The 20,162-nt window shown below is 34.8% G+C and overlaps 1 protein-coding gene across 1 annotated transcript in view; it reads right to left on the bottom strand.

The window, feature by feature from the left end:
- Positions 1–20,162, bottom strand: part of eva1aa (eva-1 homolog A, regulator of programmed cell death a) — a gene marked incomplete at both ends in the record, with an annotated part of 54,337 nt that overhangs the window by 15,028 nt on the left and 19,147 nt on the right. Inside the window, 4 exons of the mRNA XM_079434338.1 lie at positions 4,364–4,507; positions 12,509–12,661; positions 14,981–15,104; positions 16,208–16,425. Coding sequence (XP_079290464.1) covers positions 4,364–4,507; positions 12,509–12,661; positions 14,981–15,104; positions 16,208–16,425 — 639 coding nt within the window. The remainder of the gene's footprint in view (positions 1–4,363; positions 4,508–12,508; positions 12,662–14,980; positions 15,105–16,207; positions 16,426–20,162) is intronic.

A 20,162-nucleotide genomic window follows, 5' to 3' on the forward strand; every position in this document is an offset into this window, starting at 1 on the left:
TGCTCCAGAGGCGTGCGACCTCTGACATATATAGCAATTGTAAGTCGCTTTGGATAAAAGCGTCAGCTAAATGAGTAAATGTAAATGTAAATATAGAAATAAAAAAAACTGCTAAAACTTAATTTAAAATAAAAACAAAAACAATCCCATTCAAAATTGAAAATAATGTAATAGTAAATAATTTCAAAATAACACTGAGAGACATGCATTTGTGAACAAAATCATTCTTTTGAGTGAAAGAATGATTCACAAGTGAGATGAATGGACTTAACGACTCTTTGACGAATCAGACTGAATCGTTTGATGAGTTCATCTGACTGAATGATCAGCAGCTCACGGAAGGGGAAGATTGTGTGAGTAACAACTTAAGCTTCAGTTTGTTCATCATAAGAAGACATTGCATATCTTCAGAAGACTTGAAATACTCATATACCATATTTGCAAAAGTGACCAATGCATTCTCTAAACTTTCTTCATCGCATCTTCTTCATGATGGACCAGATTTAAAGCAGTAAAGTGTGTGTAAGAAGCTTATAAATGACATCATGAATAAACAATCAGGAGGCCAAAAACCGCCATCGGCGTGCAAACATTCACAAAATCCACCTGTGTGGCGTTTGACACGCTCAATGCTGGACTGAAGCCTGCTGGCCTCCTATTGGCTGATCCGCAGCTATGCAGATGACCTCTTAACCGCACCCCTGTGAACATGCTGCCCACACACTGCCGATATCCCAGCATGCCGTGCTCTCGCTCAAACACTCCAGCACTCTTTCAAACAGTGAATAAATCACTTCAGCTCCTCTGAGTGTCTTGTAACTCCCAAACGATCAAACACAGAAAGTGAGGACTGAACGGAGCATGTGCAAACAGAGCTGGCACTGTATGTTTGGATCGTAAAGCCAATCAAATTCACTGCCTTTTAAGGGCAATGGTATGCTGCAATAGACCAAAACACCTCCGCTCGCTCTCTTGGGTCACATGATCCGACTCGTTTCTGTCCATTTCTCCTGAGCTGAATGCTGTCAGTGGTTTTGAAGACATTAGTCATGCTCATTTAACTCAAATTCTCTGTCAGTCAGCCTCGAATATGAACCTCATAACCTCAAATCCATCCACATTTCATCACAATCATCACGGTTCTTGGTTTTCATTTCTGAAGAAAAATGCTTTATTTAGTGGTACTCATACACTTTTTGCTTTTATAAGTTTACAAATAAAATATAAAAATTGTATTTAAAAAAATACCTTTTATACATAAAATATATAAATATTTCTTAACAAATAATTTTTGTAAATAATTTAAAAATATATAATATAAAAGTGAATAAATGCATAAATAATACTTAAGTAATTTATAAATAGTATTTTTAATTATAAATAAAGTCTATAAATGAACATTCTTATAAAACACATTTTAAAAGTAAAGAAAAAAATGCATGCATTAATTAATTAATTAAACAATCGTAAATAAATGCAAATATTTATATACATAATATATAAATATTTTATAATAATTTATAAATATTATTAATTCAGATATTTGTTATTTACAAGAAATTAGACAGTAAACAGGTCAAAAACTCATTCTTAAAACCTTCTTTAATAAAAAAAAATAGTAATGATATATTTAAATTAATATATTTATTTTATAATATATATTTATTATATTAAATATATATATTTTAAATAAATAAATAAATAAATATATATATATATATATATATATATATATATATATATATAATGTATTCATTTATAAGTAAATACATAAAATAAACAATTTTAATATATAAAAGAAATTAATAAATATATACATGTTATAATAATAATAATAATAATAATTCATACAAATTTCTAACAAAATTTAGAAATAATCAATAGATAAAATGGATAATATCATAAAGCTTTGTGATTTGTAATGATTTATTTAATGGCTAAAATAACAGAAATACACAAAAAATAGTTTACTCATATATTATCATAAAAAATATTATTAATAAATATTTTATAAATAAATAAATCTTTTTTTTTTTTTTTACTTTGACTCCTCGAGGGAGGCTTGATGTTTCATCAGATTTCTGGGACAGGAAATAGAGTATAAGGAAAGTTTCGGTCGGGCCTGACCTAGAAAACCTACATTCAATCTTACAAAAAAAAGCCTACATTCATCTGATTTGAAGCATAAACACGCAAACTCAGACACACAGGAAGCCGAGAAACTTGTTTTTATCTCACTGCAGCATCCTAATCGCCGAAACACTAGATTCCATGATTATATGTTCGATCAACATCATTAAACCATCACAATCAGTCTATCAGTCACACTATCAGTCACACATGAACATACGAGTCTGTTTTGCATCTGAAATCACAGCCCAGCTGATATCTGCTCTTAAACAAACACACTGCACTCGGTCTGTTTCCACAACCAAACCACACGCTTCCCAAACACGATAACCATGATTGCAGTAATAACAGTTTGTGAAAGCACAGAAACATGACTCTTTATAGTCTGTGACATGTATTTGGACAGACAGATGAATGGTTCTGATGTCTGGTCTGGAGGTGGCTTTTGGACTGACAAAAACCAGATCACAGTCAAAAAGAAATCCTGAAACCCTGCAGACCCATCAACACACACAGTATGACTGAAACTGATCATACTGACACACGTAGTGAGGGTTAGTGATCTGAACAAACCTCTAACTCGAAGTTATAAACTAGATTCTATATAGAGTTTTTAACTGGTTTCTAATAATTAACACACACACACACACGTTGGTTTTTGTGGTTTATGGGGACTCTCCATATGGTTTTTATACTGAACAAACTGTGTGTGCTATTGCCCTACACCAACCCTACACCTAAACTTAGCCCTCACAGGAGACTTTGTGCATTTTTAGATTTTCAGAAAACACCATTTAGTATGTTTTTTTAAGCCTTTTGAATTACGGGGACATAGGCAGTGTCCTCATAAACCACCTTCATATTGTAATACCTCTGTCATACCCATGTCATTATACAAATTTGTGTCCTCATAAACCACATAAACATGCACACACACACACACACACACACACACATGCACACACACACACATGCACACACACACACACACACGCACACACACACACGCACACACACACACACGAAATCATGAATAGTCCAGCTGTAAAGGTGATCACCGCCCTCTAGTGTTCAAACAATATCTCACAGCTCTGTAGATTTATTCATGTGCTTTACTTTACTTTATTACATAAAATCATATTCAAGCAACACAGAACAGGTGATTTAAGAATAGTCTGTGTTTGAGTAATTCTCAAAAACTGATACAAAATAGCTGACAAAATTCACAATAGATCAATTTAATTATACAATATTTAGCTGCATTTTACTATTTACTCATACATTTTAATGCACTGAAATTGAAAGTGACATGAGTGAAATTTTCATTATTTAGATCAGATTACAAAAAATATTAAAAGGCTGTCAGATATATATAGCCATTTATAGATATAATAGTGAATAGTTAGCATAAGAGTAAACAATTCTCGCTTACATTGTTATTTTAGCCATAAAATATATTAAAAGCAAAATAAAAAAAACTTTGATATAATACAGTTTAAATGTTTTGATCTACATAATTATTTAATTTATTTAAAGATGAGTAAACAATACATTCAGTGTTTTCTGTTATTTTAGCCATAAAATATATCATTAACAGGAACAAACAAAAATCCGTCTTTTTATATATATTTTAAATGTTGTTTGTTTTAATTAAAATATATAGAATGTGACTTTTTTAAATTAATATTTAGATTTATTTAACAGTATATTATCATATTTGTGTCCTATTTTATTTATTAATTTAGATTTTAATAAACAATATTTTTAGTATATTTCTGTTTATGTCATAAAATAAATCATTAGAAGCAACATGAAAAGTTTAAATATTTTTGTTGTAAAATATTGTGTTTCTAATTTTTTATTTATTAATAAACATGAGAAATAATACTTTCAATGTTTACTTTAATTTTAGTAATAAATAGTTAAAAGTAACACATGAAAAAACTTTATATATTTCTAATTTTAAATAATTCATTTATATTTTTATAATTCTATATATATATTTGTAATGGTTATATATTTTTGTAAATATTATATAATCAATTTTAAATGCCAAATCAATTAAACAAACAAAAATATCTCCATCACTTTATAATAACACCTTTATATTGTATTTTGAATTATGAGCGCTCAGACATGGTTTGAGTGACAGAGTGAGCCGTTGCTCAGTGTAGTATAGTCACTGAAGGGAGTGGAGGTGTGTGAGGATGATGTGTGGAGGTGTGTAACTCACCACAGGCGTGTATGACGCTGAGGTATTTGCGGGTGCCGTGGTAACAGGGGTCACCGAACTCTTGTGTCGAGGCACGGACCACACAGGAGCGTTTCCCCTGGCAACGTGATGTCATCACCTGCAGAGCCACATCTGACGAGCAGTCTGGAATCACATGACATGTCAGGTGAGACCTCAGCACACACACACACACACACAGCTAATTATAATGACTGACATAAAAAAAAGTGTGCTTCATTTAGAAATCATTGTTCCAATTAAAGATGTTCCTGAATGTTATCAACTGGAGAATTTGTCATTTCAAGACACAATTTTCCCAGAAAATTCTAGCTAAGTATGAACCAGTGTTATTTTTGAGTTGAATAGTTTGAATTTTTGGTTCTTAAAAAAATAAAAAATAAAAATGAACAAATTATAGCCATTTAATAATAATAATAATAAAATAAAAATAAATAAATCTAAAAAATGACAAAAGCATATAACATTACTAAAACAAATTAGTATGAAATAATATTGTAGTTTGAATTAGTTATTTAATTTTTTTATTTCAGTTTTAGTTGTCGTTATTTTAGTACATCACGTTAAACTGTGTAGTTATCGCTAACTAAAACTTTAGCTAAAACTAAACAAAATCAATGAAGTCATGCATAGAAATAAAATTAAATATATTAGATTAAATACTAATAAATCACTAATGAAAATCACAAATGAATAAAATTACTAACTGAAATAAAACAGAACCAAAACTGAAATGAACTGAAATAACAAATAACTGAAAATAAGTGAAAAATTAACTGAAATGAACAAATTAGAACTATATTGAAATATAAAAAAAGAATAAAAATGACAAGAGCACAGCACAAAATTACTAAAAAGATTAGAATCGTTTAATATATTATTATAGTTTTACTAATATTGCTAATATTTTCCAATTTCATTTTAAATTTAAGTTTTAGTAATTTTGCTGTAATTTTTGTTTTTTAATGTGTATACAGTTTTTTTTTTTTATTGTAAGTTTTAGTTGTAGTTACTTTAGTACATCACATTAAACTAAAACTAGCTGAAATAAAATAGATTTTTCATTTTAAATTTAATTTCAATAATTTCAATTTCACATTTAAAATGTTTCCATAAAGGGTTTGAACTCTCTGAACATGTTTTACTTTCACACACACACACACACAGAACAATAAAGCCACACAGATGAACATCAAACAGATTCTGCAGAGACGTGTGTGTGTGTGTGTGTTCATGTTTGGGCTTGTCATCCGCCCGTCATTGTGTCTCTAACACTTGATTTCATAGACTTTGCTGGAAAAGATTAAACTGCAGCTGTCGCTCAAAACAGCAGATGGCAAAATGATCACATAAACACACAGCGTGTTCTCTTAAAACATACTTGACTTTAAAAATGCCCTATAATTATATCATTTAGTGAAAGTACCTCTAAGACTAACCCTGTTTTATCTGAATTTGAGAAGTTTGAAGCTGCTAGCCTGACAATCTGCAGGTTATGTGATTCTCTAAAGCATTCTCTGTGTCTTGTTCACACCACTTCATTTCCCACTGGACTAATCATGCTTTTATTTCAGGGAATGGCACAAAGTCAGCCAATCAGATTAGAGCTGGCAGGATGGAGAAGGTGTGTAATATGAATCAGGCGGTCAGTGAAGGGACGTCTGAGGATAAGACTAACAGACCTCTAGCTAACATGTTCACCAAAAAATTGGTAAAAATGCATCTGTCCACTAGTTAGGGGTTAATAAGAGAGAGAGAGAGAGAGAGAGAGAGAGAGAGAGAGAGAGAGAGAGAGAGAGAGAGAGAGAGAGAGAGAGAGAGAGAGAGAGAGAGAGAGAGAGAGAGAGAGAGAGAGAGAGAGAGAGAGAGAGAGAGAGAGAGAGAGAAACAAAACAAATTAACCAAAACAAAACCAAAATATTTGCTTGCTTTGTAGATTTCCAAAAGGCCTTTGATTCAATTTGGCATGAAGGTCTGCTGTCAAAACTTCTAGAATCAGGTATTGGGGGTAAAACATACAATATTATAAAAACAATGTATTCAAACAATCAATGCGCAATTAAAATTGGAAATAAACGAACAGAGTTCTTCACTCAAGGGCGGGGTGTGAGGCAGGGCTGTCCACTATCACCGACCCTCTTCAATATCTACATTAATGAACTGGCAAAACTCCTGGAACAATCAGCAGCACCTGGCCTCACACTACATGACTCCAACATTAAGTTCTTGCTGTTTGCAGATGATCTGGTTCTGCTGTCTCCAACAGAAGAGGGTCTACAGCAGAACCTGGACATCCTGCACAAGTTCTGTCAGACCTGGGCCCTGACTATTAATCCTAACAAAACCAAAGTACTAACATTTCAGAAAAGACCCAGACTTCAGGGAAAGAGACACAAATTCACCCTTGGTACGACCAATATTGAACATGCCACAAACTACACATACCTCGGGCTGAAGATAAATGCAACTGGTAAACTAAATTTGGCTGTGAATGAACTGAAAGAGAAAGCAAGAAGGGCCTTTTACGCCATCAAAAAATCTATCCAAATTCAAATACCAATTAGAATCTGGCTCAAAAATATTCCAATCAGTCATAGAACCTATTGCATTATATGGCAGTGAAGTGTGGGGTCCTCTCCTAAATCACCAATTTGAAAAATGGGACAAAAATCCTCTTGAAGCCCTGCATGCTGAGTTCTGTAAGAGCATCCTCGGAGTACAGAGGAGCACACCCAACAACGCATGCAGGGCAGAATTAGGCCAATACCCTCTACTAATGCACATTGAGAAACGAGCCATCAAATTTTGGAAACACTTAAAAATGAGCGACCCCAACTCTTATCATTTTAAAGCCCTTAAAAACCATGAAGTGAACCCTGAAAAAAGTCCCCTGATTCAGATGGTCCTGAAGCTGCAAACACAGACTAACATGACTAACATCCAGCAGCAGGACACTCAAATAATCAGCCACAACATTTGGCCCAACCAAATTATAAAAGAACAAAAAGAAAATTATCTAACCTATTGGAAAGAAACAACAGAAAAACAAAGTAAACTTGAATGTTATTTGGCCCTAAATAGAGATTACACAACTGCAGAATATCTGAGTACAGTGAAAGACTGTAAACTAAGAAGACAGATGACGAGGTACAGACTGAGCGGTCATACTCTGACTATAGAGACGGGCAGATATCGACAGCACTGGCTGCCCAGAGAGAGCCGCATCTGTCCATACTGTACTCATGGAGAAGTGGAGACAGAGCAACACTTCCTCACCAGCTGTCCTAACTATCAACACATTAGAGAGGCATTTTATCCCAAATTTGAAACACTTTACCCTGACTTCAAAATGTTAAACAAGAAAACACAACTTCAGTATTTATTAGGTGAAAAACAAGATTGTATCTCACTAGCAGCAAGATACATTGATGCCTGTCACAAAAAGAGGGAGGAGTCAACAAATCAGTGATGCGCCCACACACACACACACACACACTTTTAAACTGTTCACAGAATTCTAGAATTGATTTGTTCTATTTTGTTTAATTATATCTACACATGCATGTATTTTTTTTTTTTTACATACTTGTTCTATATTTAATGTAAACACTATGCTTTGGCAATACATTGTAACAATTGTCATGCCAATAAAGCACATATTGAATTGAGAGAGAGAGAGAGAGAGAGAGAGAGAGAGAGAGAGAGAGAGAGAGAGAGAGAGAGAGAGAGAGAGAGAGAGAGAGAGAGAGAGAGAGAGAGAGAGAGAGAGAGAGAGAGAGAGAGAGAGAGAGAGAGAGAGAGAGAGAGAGAGAGAGAGAGAGAGACGAAGAGAGACACCACATTTACAGATCCATTAACACTTAGCATGAGTTCAGCTCGAAGCATTAGTCACTGAAGATCTGAGGAGCGGAGACACGTCGTCACCTCACGACTGATGGCTTGAACAAATGTCAGAGGTCAAAGGTCACGGAGTCGTGTTAGTAAACAGAGAACGGCTCGCTGATAGAGATCTGATTTATGAACAGCATAACCAGCCGATGCTGTCAAAGTTAAGGCTGAAGCAACTATTTATTGGGCCGCTGGGATACATCGCCTCTCTTATGACAGACCCGGATCTAACGGTTCTTCTGACACTGCACTGCAGATCTAGTTCTGGTTGAGAGCGTCCAGAAACCAGATCCACGTGAGAGAAAAACCCCGGGGTCACTTTCAGTCCTCCATCATAGACAAATCTGAGTTTACAGCTCTGGATGGGGTAAAAATGAGGCGTGGGAACTTTACAGAAACACATGGAGAACGTGAACTTTGTGTTTCTGTGAGCAAAGTACACTATCTTCAAAAGAAATTAACGCTTTCATTAAGCATGGATGCATTAAACTGATCAAAAGTAACTGTAAAGACATTTATAATGTTTCAAAAGATTTTTATGCCAAATAGACTGTTTTCAATATTGATAATAATCATAAATGTTTCTTGAGCAGCAAATCAGTATATTACAATGATTTCTGAAGGATCATGTGACACTGAAGACTGGAGTAATGATGCTGAAAATTCAGCTGCGCATCACAGAAATAAATTACATTTTAAAACACATTAAAATAGGAAACAAGTTATTTTGAATTGTAATAATATTTTACAATTTTAATGCATTTTTGATCAAAGAAATGCAGCCTTGGTGAGCAGAAGAAACTTCTTTCAAAAACATTTAAAAAATCTTACAGACCCCAAACTTTTGAACAGTAGTTTATATATAGTGTTAAGATGTAGATATTAAATTCATAACATAATGAGTAAAATTATTGTTATTGATCATTGTTCTATATTTATAATTATTCTCAGAAAAAAAAAAAAGTTATTAAAATTATAGGACTGCAACATTTAGTTTCCTAAGAAAAGTATTAGGAAAAAATATGAAAAAAATAGAAAAATATTGTGTAGTATAATATATATAATAAAATGGTGCTTTTTTTCAAAATTGATAATAAAAAAAAAAAGTCTTATTGTGTACATTGTTATAAAAATATATATATTCTGGAAGTAATTCTATAGAAAATGCAACAAAGTGTAACAGGCTGTGTGGATGACGAAAAATATTATCAATATTATCGTAGCTCACGTTTCATACCCCAATCGAATTCTGATGTATAACAAAAAATCAGTTCCTACTGAATATTCTGTTTCACTCAAATCAAAGTTTAAAGTCTATCAGTCTGTAAGTTCTGACTGATTTAGTTTTAATGGCTTTAATGACCTTTAACTCTCACAGATTCTTGAGCAGCTTCTGGTGAAATGCTCTCAGTGTTCACCTGACAGGACGTCCAGAGAGAAAAACAGACCCCATTAACCCCGTCATTAAGTCCAGTGTCAGAGTGATTAGTCAAGCGCTGCTTAAGAGGCTGGAGCTTTCTCTTGCCCACACACACTCACACACATATACACAAAAAGCTCTTATCCATTGCTGAATTTTGCCAAAGACAAAAGGAAAAAACAACCAGACTTGATACTATATATAATGGTGAATGTCATAATAACCCTTTACCATTACCTATCTGTGAAAATGCCTCACACGACACAATAACAGACAATCAGAACATCCAACCTGTCCCTAATGATGTAAATGCAGGTCTCAACCTCATTATCTACTAACAAAACACATTTACTGTAACACACCCACAAAAACAACACTAACCACATCACAAACACCGAGAAAACAGTCGACCTGGAGCCAAATGTGTCCACCTCAGCTGTGTGGGTGTGCATTTAGTTGATATAAACACACACACACACACACCCTCCAGGAGTGTAAGAGGAGATGAGATTAGCTGCAACTCATCTCAAGACAAAAAGTGACCGAATTTCCTCCCACACATCCCAGAAGTTTCCTTGAATTCAAGCATGTTCCTGGTGAAGCAGAACCCCTCAGATACACACACCCATGCCACAAAACAGCCACAAACAGCACGGCTTTCAGCTTTGATGCTGGAACAGTAACAATGAGACCCCCCCCCCCCACACACACACACACAGAGATACAAACAGAAACATGTAGAAACAGGAGAAATGAAGCAGTGAAACCAAACACCTGACATGACGTGATGTCATTCACATTTACTTACTTAACTTACTTACTTTACTTTAGTCATTTAGCAGATGCTTTTGTCCAAAGCGACTTACAAATAAGAAAAAGTAACTAAAACTAAAAGTTACAACTCTATAAATACTATATACCCACATATTTAAGAAAATAAAGAAATTAAATTAAATTGACATGCATATAACAACATTTCAATAATAAACATATAACATGAAAAAACTCAAATAAAAAGCGATACATTTACACAGGTGCTGTAGGATCTGTGTTTCTGTGTGTGTGTGTGTGTGTGTGTGTGTGTGTGTGTGTTGAAGACGCTTGGGTAATTGCATAAGAGGCTGTTAATAAGAGGTTGTTTATTAATCCAAACAGGCTGACATCAAAAGATTTACGTTAAAAAAAATGATCACATTCTGTCTTGTAAAATGATCAAACATCTTGCAAAATGATCAACTTCAGTTTAAAAAAAAAAAAAGATATATAGATATAGAAAGATATTTACAGTTACGTTAACATACACCTTGCTGAATCTGCAAAATGTTAATTATTTTGCCAAAATAAGAGAGATCATACAAAATGCATGTTATTGTTTATTTAGTACTGACTTGAATAAGATATTTCACATAAAAGATGTTTGCATATAATCCACAAGAGAAAATAGTTGAATTTATAAAAATGACCCCGTTCAAATGTTTACATCCCCTTGATTCTTAATACTGTGTTGTTAAAAAAACAAACAAAAAAAAAAACATGAAGTGACATACGGCCAAGTATGGTGATCCATACTCGGAATTCGTGCTCTGCATTTAACCCATCCAACGTGCACACACACACAGCAGTGAACACACACACCGTGAACACACACCCGGAGCAGTGGGCAGCCATGCTGCAGCGCCCGGGGAGCAGTTGGGGGTTCGGTGCCTTGCTCAAGGGCACCTCAGTCGTGGTATTGAGGGTGGAGAGAGCGCTGGACATTCACTCCCCCCACCTACAATCCCTGCCGGCCCGAGACTCGAATACGAGTCCGACTCTCTAACCATTAGGCCACGACTTCCCCGAATGATCTGAATGATCAGATCATTCGGTTACCGGAACGATCCAAAGCTGTGTTTTTTTGTTTAGTGATAGTAGTTCATGAGTCCCTTGTTTGTTCTGAACAGTTAAACTGTCTGCTGTTCAGAAAAACCCTTCAGGTCTCACAAATTCTTCCAGCATTTTTGTGCATTTGAACCAAATGACTGTATGATTTTGAGATCCATCTTTTCACACTGAGGACAACTGAGGGACTCATATGCAACTATTACAGAAGGTTCAAACACTCACTGATGCTCCAGAAGGAAAAAACATGCATTACGAGCCGTGGGGTGAAAACATTTGAAGCAGAATGAAGATGTGTAGAGTTTTCTTATTTTGCCTAAATATCTTTTTTTTTTTTTTTTTTTTTGGTACTGCCAGAAGCTGTTTCCCAGAAGACAAAATAAGCTACATTTACCCTGATCTTCAAATTCAAAAAGTTTTCACTCCCAAGCTCTTATTGCATCGTTTTACCTTCTGGAGCATCAGTGAGTGTTTGAACCTTTTGTAATTTAACTAATACATAATACTATTTATATAAATGTATTTAATAATTCACTTATATTATGTTACTTATGTATAACTGCTTGATGTTAGATTTACCAATTCTGAAATATAAATAATATAATACAAATATGTACATACGTGCATTTATTTTTATTACGTTCAAATTTCTGACTCTCGAAAACAGCACAAAATCCAGTCAGATTGAGTCATTTAATGATTGCCATCTTTGTGTAGCCTAACCTTCATAAGAAAGTCAATAAACAGTCCATGAGCAGTTTGAGACTGGAACTAGCCTAAACCCAAATCCAACAGGGATTTTCCACAATGATAGAGCTGATAGAGACAGAGAGTTTGCAAAAATGATGTTAAAAAGATATCTCATGAGGTCTTGATAGTGTAAAGTAGCATAATTGTCATTGTTTTACAGCTAAACCTGGTGAAGTCTGAGCTCTTACCGACAGACGGTGCCCTCCGGTGATGTGGAGGACACTCCAGCGTTCCCTGCTGCGTGCGGCCAAACATGGCCGAATAAACCGCGATTTGCATCCCTGTCTTACAGCCCAACCGCAAGCGTTCGCCTTCACACACCACTTTACTCTTATACTCACCTACAGAGAGAAAACACACAGTCATAACAAAACACTATATGACTCGTTTTACTTTAAAATACATTAAATAAACAGTTCATTTAAATTGTAATAACATTTCACTAAATTACTGTTTTAGAGTAACAAAGATTTTTGTTGTTTTTGAAAAAAGCCTCTTCTGCTCACCAAAGCTGCATTTATTTTACCACTGTTTTTACTGTATTTGTAATCAAAAGTATTCTTGGCAACCGTAATTTTATGCATTTATATGCGAAACAGCTTATAACGAAAAATACATAGGGCTGGACCAGGGTTATTATAGTTTGCTAAACATTAGCTGAATTTTTTTTTTTTTTTTTTTACTTAAATTTATTTTTAGCAAGTCACCAAATCAACATTTCTCATTTTCATTTTCAAATAGCTAAAACTGAAAAAAAACGATATAGTCATAATTCAAAAATGTATTAATTAATTTAAAAAAATTGTAATAAAATGACAAGCACAAAACAAAATTAAAAACAATTTAATAGAAATATTAAAAAATATCTAAAAAAAGACTCAAATTTAAAACTGAAATAAAAAAAGTAAAAAAATATAAACAAAATAAATCTATACACAAAAAAAATAAAATAAGCTAAAACTGAAAAAACTATATATAGTCCAGTGGTGTAAAGTACTTGAGTAAATGTAATAGGCATAGGAGAAGGTCATGTGGTCAGATGAGACCAAAATAGAACATTTTGGTATAAACTCCACTCGCCGTGTTTGGAGGAAGAAGGATGATACAATCCCAAGAACACCATCCCAAACGTGCAGCATGGGGGTGGAAACATCATGCTTTGGGGTGCTTTTCTGCAAAGGGGACATGCAGGACGACTGCACCGTATTGAGGGGAGGATGGATGGGGCCATGTATCACGAGATTTTGGGCAACAACCTACTTCCCTCAGTAAGAGCATTGTAGATGGGTCGTGGCTGGGTCTTCCAGCACGACAATGACCCCAAACACACAGCAAGGGCAACTAAGGAATGGCACCGTAAGAAGCATTTCAAGGTCCTGGAGTGGCCTAGCCAGTCTCCAGACCTGAACCCAATAGAAAATCTATGGAGGGAGCTGAAACTCTGTGTTGCCCCGCGACAGCCCCAAAACCTGAAAGATCTGGAGAAGACCTGTATGGAGGAGTGGGCCAAAATCCCTGCTGCAGTGTGTGCAAGCCTGGTCAAGAACTACAGGAAACGTCTGACCTCTGTAATTGTAAACAAAGGTTTCTGTACCAAATATTCAATTCTATTTTTCTATTGTATCAAATATTTATTTCATGCAATAAAATGGAAATTAATTATAAAAATATCATACAATGTGATTTTCTGGATTTTTTAAAAATATTCTGTCTCTCACAGTTGAGGTGTACCTATGATGAAAATTACAGATCTCTCCATTCTTTGTAAGTGGGAAAACCTGAAAAATCGCCAGTGTATCAAATACTTATTTGCCTCACTGTGTGTGTGTGTGTGTGTGTATACACACACAGCCCTAGTGTTTCTTTAGTTCTTTGTGAGTTGTTGAATGTAATGGTTGTCTGTTTGCATATGGTTGTTGGCTTATTGTTTGTTCTAGTTTTTTCCATGAAATACCTGCACACAGATCCTTGCCTCTGCCCGTTTTCCCCAGCTTCTCCACAACGTTACAGTTTTTGACTGGCATGTCACTTTTACTAGTGCATCTTTGAGCCTATATTTAGTATAAGTAAAATACTTAAGTACTGTTCAAATCAGATACTCTAATACTTTTACTCAAGTTGTTTTGGAATTGGTGACTTGTAACTTGTAGTGGAGTAATTTTCCCTGTACTGTAATCTTTCTATCCGTACTTTTACTCAAGTATGGTTTTCAGGTACTCTTTACACCTCTGATATAGTCATATAAAAAACAATAATTAATAAAAATGAGAAAAGCACACACCAAAATTTCTAAAATTCAAATGGAAATGGAAAACCATTCAAAATGTCTTTTAAAAAAAAAAACAATAGTATTTCAGTGATACTAAAACAACATAATATGGTGACATCAGCCGAAAAGGAACATGTATTAACAAAGAAAATAAAAGTAAATTTTCATTTCAACTCTACTTTAAACCGAGCCCGTGTGTGTATCTGTAGAGCTTTAACAGACACAGTGACCCGTAACTGAAGTGCAGAGCTTTATTTCTCAGACCTGCATGAGAGGAAGGACAGAAGTGGACAGATTTCTCTCTGCTCAGCTACCAGAACACAATAACCTGTGTGTGTGTGTGTATGTGTGTGTGTGTGTGTGTGTGTGTGTGTGTGTGTGAGAGACTCACTCGGCCTGCACTTGTACTGCACACTGAGGTATTTGCTGATGGTAGGACAGGGGTCCATCCCAAACAAACGACTGTTGACAAGAACCTGACATCTTCGCCTGTCCTCACATTCATCCAGCATCTTCTGCAGAGAGACAGACAGACAGACAGCATGCTTTCATTCAGGTACATGATTCCATGGCTTTAATTTTTCCCGCAGTAGATTCCTTCCCTCCATGCAGAAAAACACACAGAGTGCATTTGTACTCCGGCACACAGTGCTGTACATTTGTGTGTTTATAGCATGTGGTTTTAGCGAGCGTGCAAACGTAAATCATGCGTGTGTGTGCTGTCAGAGACACCGCAGTTCAAAAGAGCTACTGCCACATAAATCAGAGTCATACACACCTTCATAAGCTATGTTTGGATATTAAACATTTAATGCACAAAACAAAATACAGCCTTATTATTAATATACTGTGCCACACACATAGACTCAAACATATAAAGAACTTTCATATGTTTCATAAGAAACCCTTTTACTTCTTTAATGTGATGTATTTTTGTATGACACATAAGAATATTCAAAGAAAAAAAATGTAGGGCATAACTTTCATTCATCTGGAATCAGTGTTGTTACTGGTAATTACAGCTAAAATTAAAAACCATTTTCATGAATTGATATAAAGCTAAAATTAGATAAAATATTTGTTGAAAAACGTAACTTAAGTGAAACTTATTTTATTTCAGTTGCAGTTTTTTTTTTTAAGTTACCAAAACTAAAACTGAAATGAAAATAAAATTAAAAACTTTTACTAATAAAATGACAAAAGCACAAAACAAAATTACTACAATTAAAAAACTGAAATAAAAAAAACTACAGCTAAAAGAAATATGAAAAAAAACAAAAATCGCCAATAAAATGACAAAGCACAAAACAAAATAGAACTTAAAAACTGAAATAAAAGTAAATTAAAGCTAAACAGAAATATTAATAAAAACATTTATAACAAAAACAATAAAAAAAATGACAAAAGCGCATAATAAAATTACTAACCATAAAAACTGAAATAAAAAATTTAAGCTAAAAAACAAGAAAAAAAACAACATTACTAAAATGTAAACTAAAATATAAAAAATATATATATTGATAAAAGTATAACAGTATATAAATGATAGTAAATTAACACTGGAATTGGCTGGATGGTGTAAAGATATAATTTCTCTATTTCTATAATCAATATTTACCTGCAAGGATGTGGATACATGACAGGAAGTGATGCCATCCACTGAGCGTGGTCCAGCACTGCTATAAGGGTTTGGGCACTGAGGTGGGTGGGCGGGGTCTGTTCTGCCGTAGAAAGCTGATTGGATGGTGATAGAGGTTCTGGGCGGGCAGCGAACAGTCAGGAATTCTCCGTCACACGCCTGTTCAGTGTGATTCCTCAGAACACGCGACAGATAACCTTCCACAGAGAGAAAAACACATCCGTAAAATAATCCATCCACAGATTCAGCATCAAATTCTGAAGAAAACTGTCCATCAATGACACCTGTTGCTATGGGGTTGCTAAAGTGCCGAGCTGGGTAGCAACTGATTACATGTAATCTGGATTACGTAATCAGATTAATCAAAACTTTTGTTCATCTAAACCTTATTCACCAAATATATTTGCTTTAAGTACCCCTGAGATTTTAAAATAAATATTTCAATTATCACATTTGCATATTGATTAATGATCACACGGTATGCAGGTAAATAAAAATATTTAATCTTTTTAAGTAAGTGTTTTATTTAAAACAAAGTCTCTAGAAATACAAAGACGGTTCACTTCTATATTCATGAATGGGAGAAACTGTAACGCGCAATATAGAGGAATAGTTCCACATTTTAAATGAAAGAGCCATATTTCCCTGGACATGTTTCCTGGAAACGGTGTGCAACGGGGTTTGAGATACGTTTTCTCATCAGCAGCAAAATGTATATAAACCACGCGGTATTAAAGAGACAGCTCGCACAATGGGTCCAAGTGAAGTCGTTTACAAACGTGTCCGCTGCAGCTCGGTATACGCAATAATTGAAGATATTAGAAGACATGTTTGTTGTAAGAGTTTTATAGTAACATAGCATATCAACATGATGTATTTGTTTATATTTTTAGCTTCATTGCAAGGCAAGTTTATTTATATACCAAATTTCAACACAATGGTAATTAAGTGCTTTGCATAAGAATGGACGGCAACGGCAGTTACAGTAACATGGAGCGTATTTTGCAGTATTAAACACGTATTTATACAGATTTCATCAGGCTCTGAAAATTCTTCAAAAAGAACACAAAGAATGGCCTTCTCAGCTGCCATAGTTGCATCTCTTGCGTCATCAGAACAGGGTGTTCAACGCACCACCGTTTCAGTTAAAAAATTAATTTAGCAACGCTTTGTCGGGGCTGAACGCAGCCCTGACTAGACCAGCTAACGCACATGCGCAGTATAAGCAGCACGTTATGACTCCGCATGCACATTGGCTGGTCTAGCCTGAAAAAAATAAATTTTTTAAACGCTACTTGAGCATAAGAAACAATATTCATGGGGTAATTAATTTCAGATTTTTGTTGCTGATTTGACACATGGAATTTAATTGTAAGTACAGCGAGCATTTTTTGGGATTTCAGGATTCCCCCATTCATTAGGGCCCAAGCCAGTAAGGCGCAGGGCCCTATTGTTCTTCTAAGGATTATTTTTTTTTTTTTTTTTTTTTTTTTTTTTTTTTTATTTCAATCATCCGGGCACTTTTGGGGGCCTTAACGTGCCCGAAAACTCTCGAAAATTGGCACGCACATTGGAACCTGCGGCCATTAGGACGCCGCTGAGGCTGGGACCCGGGCGTGGCACAGGGGCTCTACGGCGCCCCCTGGAAAATTGTCAGAAAACTTGATGTATAGCTCACACATACTTGCACGTATTCATATGAAACTCGGTACACATATAGAACTCATTGAGCTGAACAACTTCCGCGCAGCATGTCATAGGCTCCGCCCAACAGGAAGTCGGCTATTCAGGGCTGTTTAAAAAGCGCATGCTCTGGAATTTGATATACTCCTCTGAGGATTTCCATACGATTGCCACCAAACTCGGTGAACATGATCTCAAGACATTGGGGACGCTAAATTGCGAAGATATTTTTGATATGTCGAACGGTTTGCCCGTGGCGAGGCGATGAAGTTATGGCGAAAAATGAGACCCAGGAAATGCCTAATAACGTCCACATACATTGTATGATGTAGATCAAACTTCAGTGATTTGTTCTTTGTATGATGCCGATCGGATAGATGTGACTATTATGACTGAAAGTTATAGCGCCACCAACTGGCTGCAGGAAGTGTGTCGTTTTCAAAATGCTTTGAATTCAGCATCTTATTTTTACTCGATTTGCTTCAAACTTCACCAGAATAATGTCAAAACACAGCCGATGTAAAACTGTGAAGGGAAGATTGATATCTAAAATTATGTTGCCATGGCAACGTGTCAAAGTTGAAAATTCGTTTCTGGTGATTTTGAGGCAGATAACATGTTTAGAATGTCATGAAACTCAACACACATATGAGTATTAATGATAGTTAGACACTGGAAAAAGCTCATATACGGGCGTGGAAGAGGCACTCTATAGCGCCACCTTTTGTCAAAAATGAGGGGGTTAGTTTTAGCTACAGACCCCAAACTCGGTACATAAATTGTTCTAATTAATCCGGACAACTTTCTAATTTACAGTCATTAGCTACGACCAACAGGAAGTCGGCTATATTTATTTTAATGTGGGTTTTTTTTAAAAACGGGCTGTAAACAAATTAATACTCCTCCAAGCAGAAACACGGAAATCACACCAAACATTTTTTATCATGATGCCAAAATACTGAAGATGCTAAATTGCGGACGGATTTAGGATATCTTGAACGATGATTTAATGGCAATTTATTAAAGTTACAGTAAAAAAGATCATTTCTTTTTTTTTTTTATCTTTTAAGAGCAGCTTCCAAACACTTCATAAAAAATTACATACACAGAACAATACAGTCTGAGGATATGTGATTAATTTTATGAATTTACAATACACTATGCAGAGGAGAAAATTTTAAAACTATCAGAGAGTTAGACTTAGACTGCTTCTGAGTGAGAGATCCCTGTCAGCCTGCAGCTGAGTGAGGGGTGGGGGTGGGGTGGGGTGTGAGTGACTGTGTGAGTGACTGTGTGGATTGAGCCAGTGGGTGAGAGAGAGAAAGAGAGAGAGAGGGTCTGTTTTTTTAAATCTTTAAAAAATGCTTATAAATCATTAAAGATTTTGATAACACTTTATAATAAGGTCTCAATTCTTAACATTAGGAAATGCATTAATTAACGTGAACTAACAATGAAAAATATATTTTTACAGCATGTTAATTCTTCCATGATAGTATGAACTAACAAAGAACAATTTTTTTAAAGCATTTATTAATCTTTTTAATGTTAGAAAATTAGTCATGTTCAAAAGATAAACTTTAAAATGTAATAATATATAAACACATTTTGGAATTAATATTGATCAACATTAAATGGTATATAATTATTAATGATTATATATATATATATATATATATATATATATATATATAATGATAGCTACAGACACCAAACTCGGTACATAAATTGTTCTTATTAATCCGGACAACTTTCTAATTTACAGTCATTAGCTACGACCAACAGGAAATCGGCTATTTTTTTTTTTTATGTGTTTTTTTTTTTTTTAAACGGGCTGTAAACAAATTCATACTCCTTCAAGCAGAAACCAAAAATTCACACCAAACATTTTTTCACATGCTTCCAAGATACTGAAGATGCTACATTGCGGACTGATTTAGGATATCTTGAACGGTGATTTAATGGCAATTTATTAAAGTTACAGTAAAAAAGAACACTTTTTTTTTTTATCTTTAAAGAGCAGCTTCCAAACACTTCATAAAAAATTACATACACAGAACAAGACAGTCTGAGATATGTGATTAATTTCATGAATTTACAATACACTATGGAGAGCAGAAAATTAAAACTATCAGAGTTCTCCTGTCTCTGTGCTTCTAATGTGTGCGGTGGGTGACTGGGTGGGTGACTGACTGTGTGAGTTCAGTGAGTGTGGAGGGGGAGAGAGAGAGAGAGAGAGAGAGAGAGAGGG

This window comes from Barbus barbus (genome assembly GCF_936440315.1).
Source record: "Barbus barbus genome assembly, chromosome: 14".
In the NCBI taxonomy this organism is placed as follows: Eukaryota; Metazoa; Chordata; class Actinopteri; order Cypriniformes; family Cyprinidae; genus Barbus; species Barbus barbus.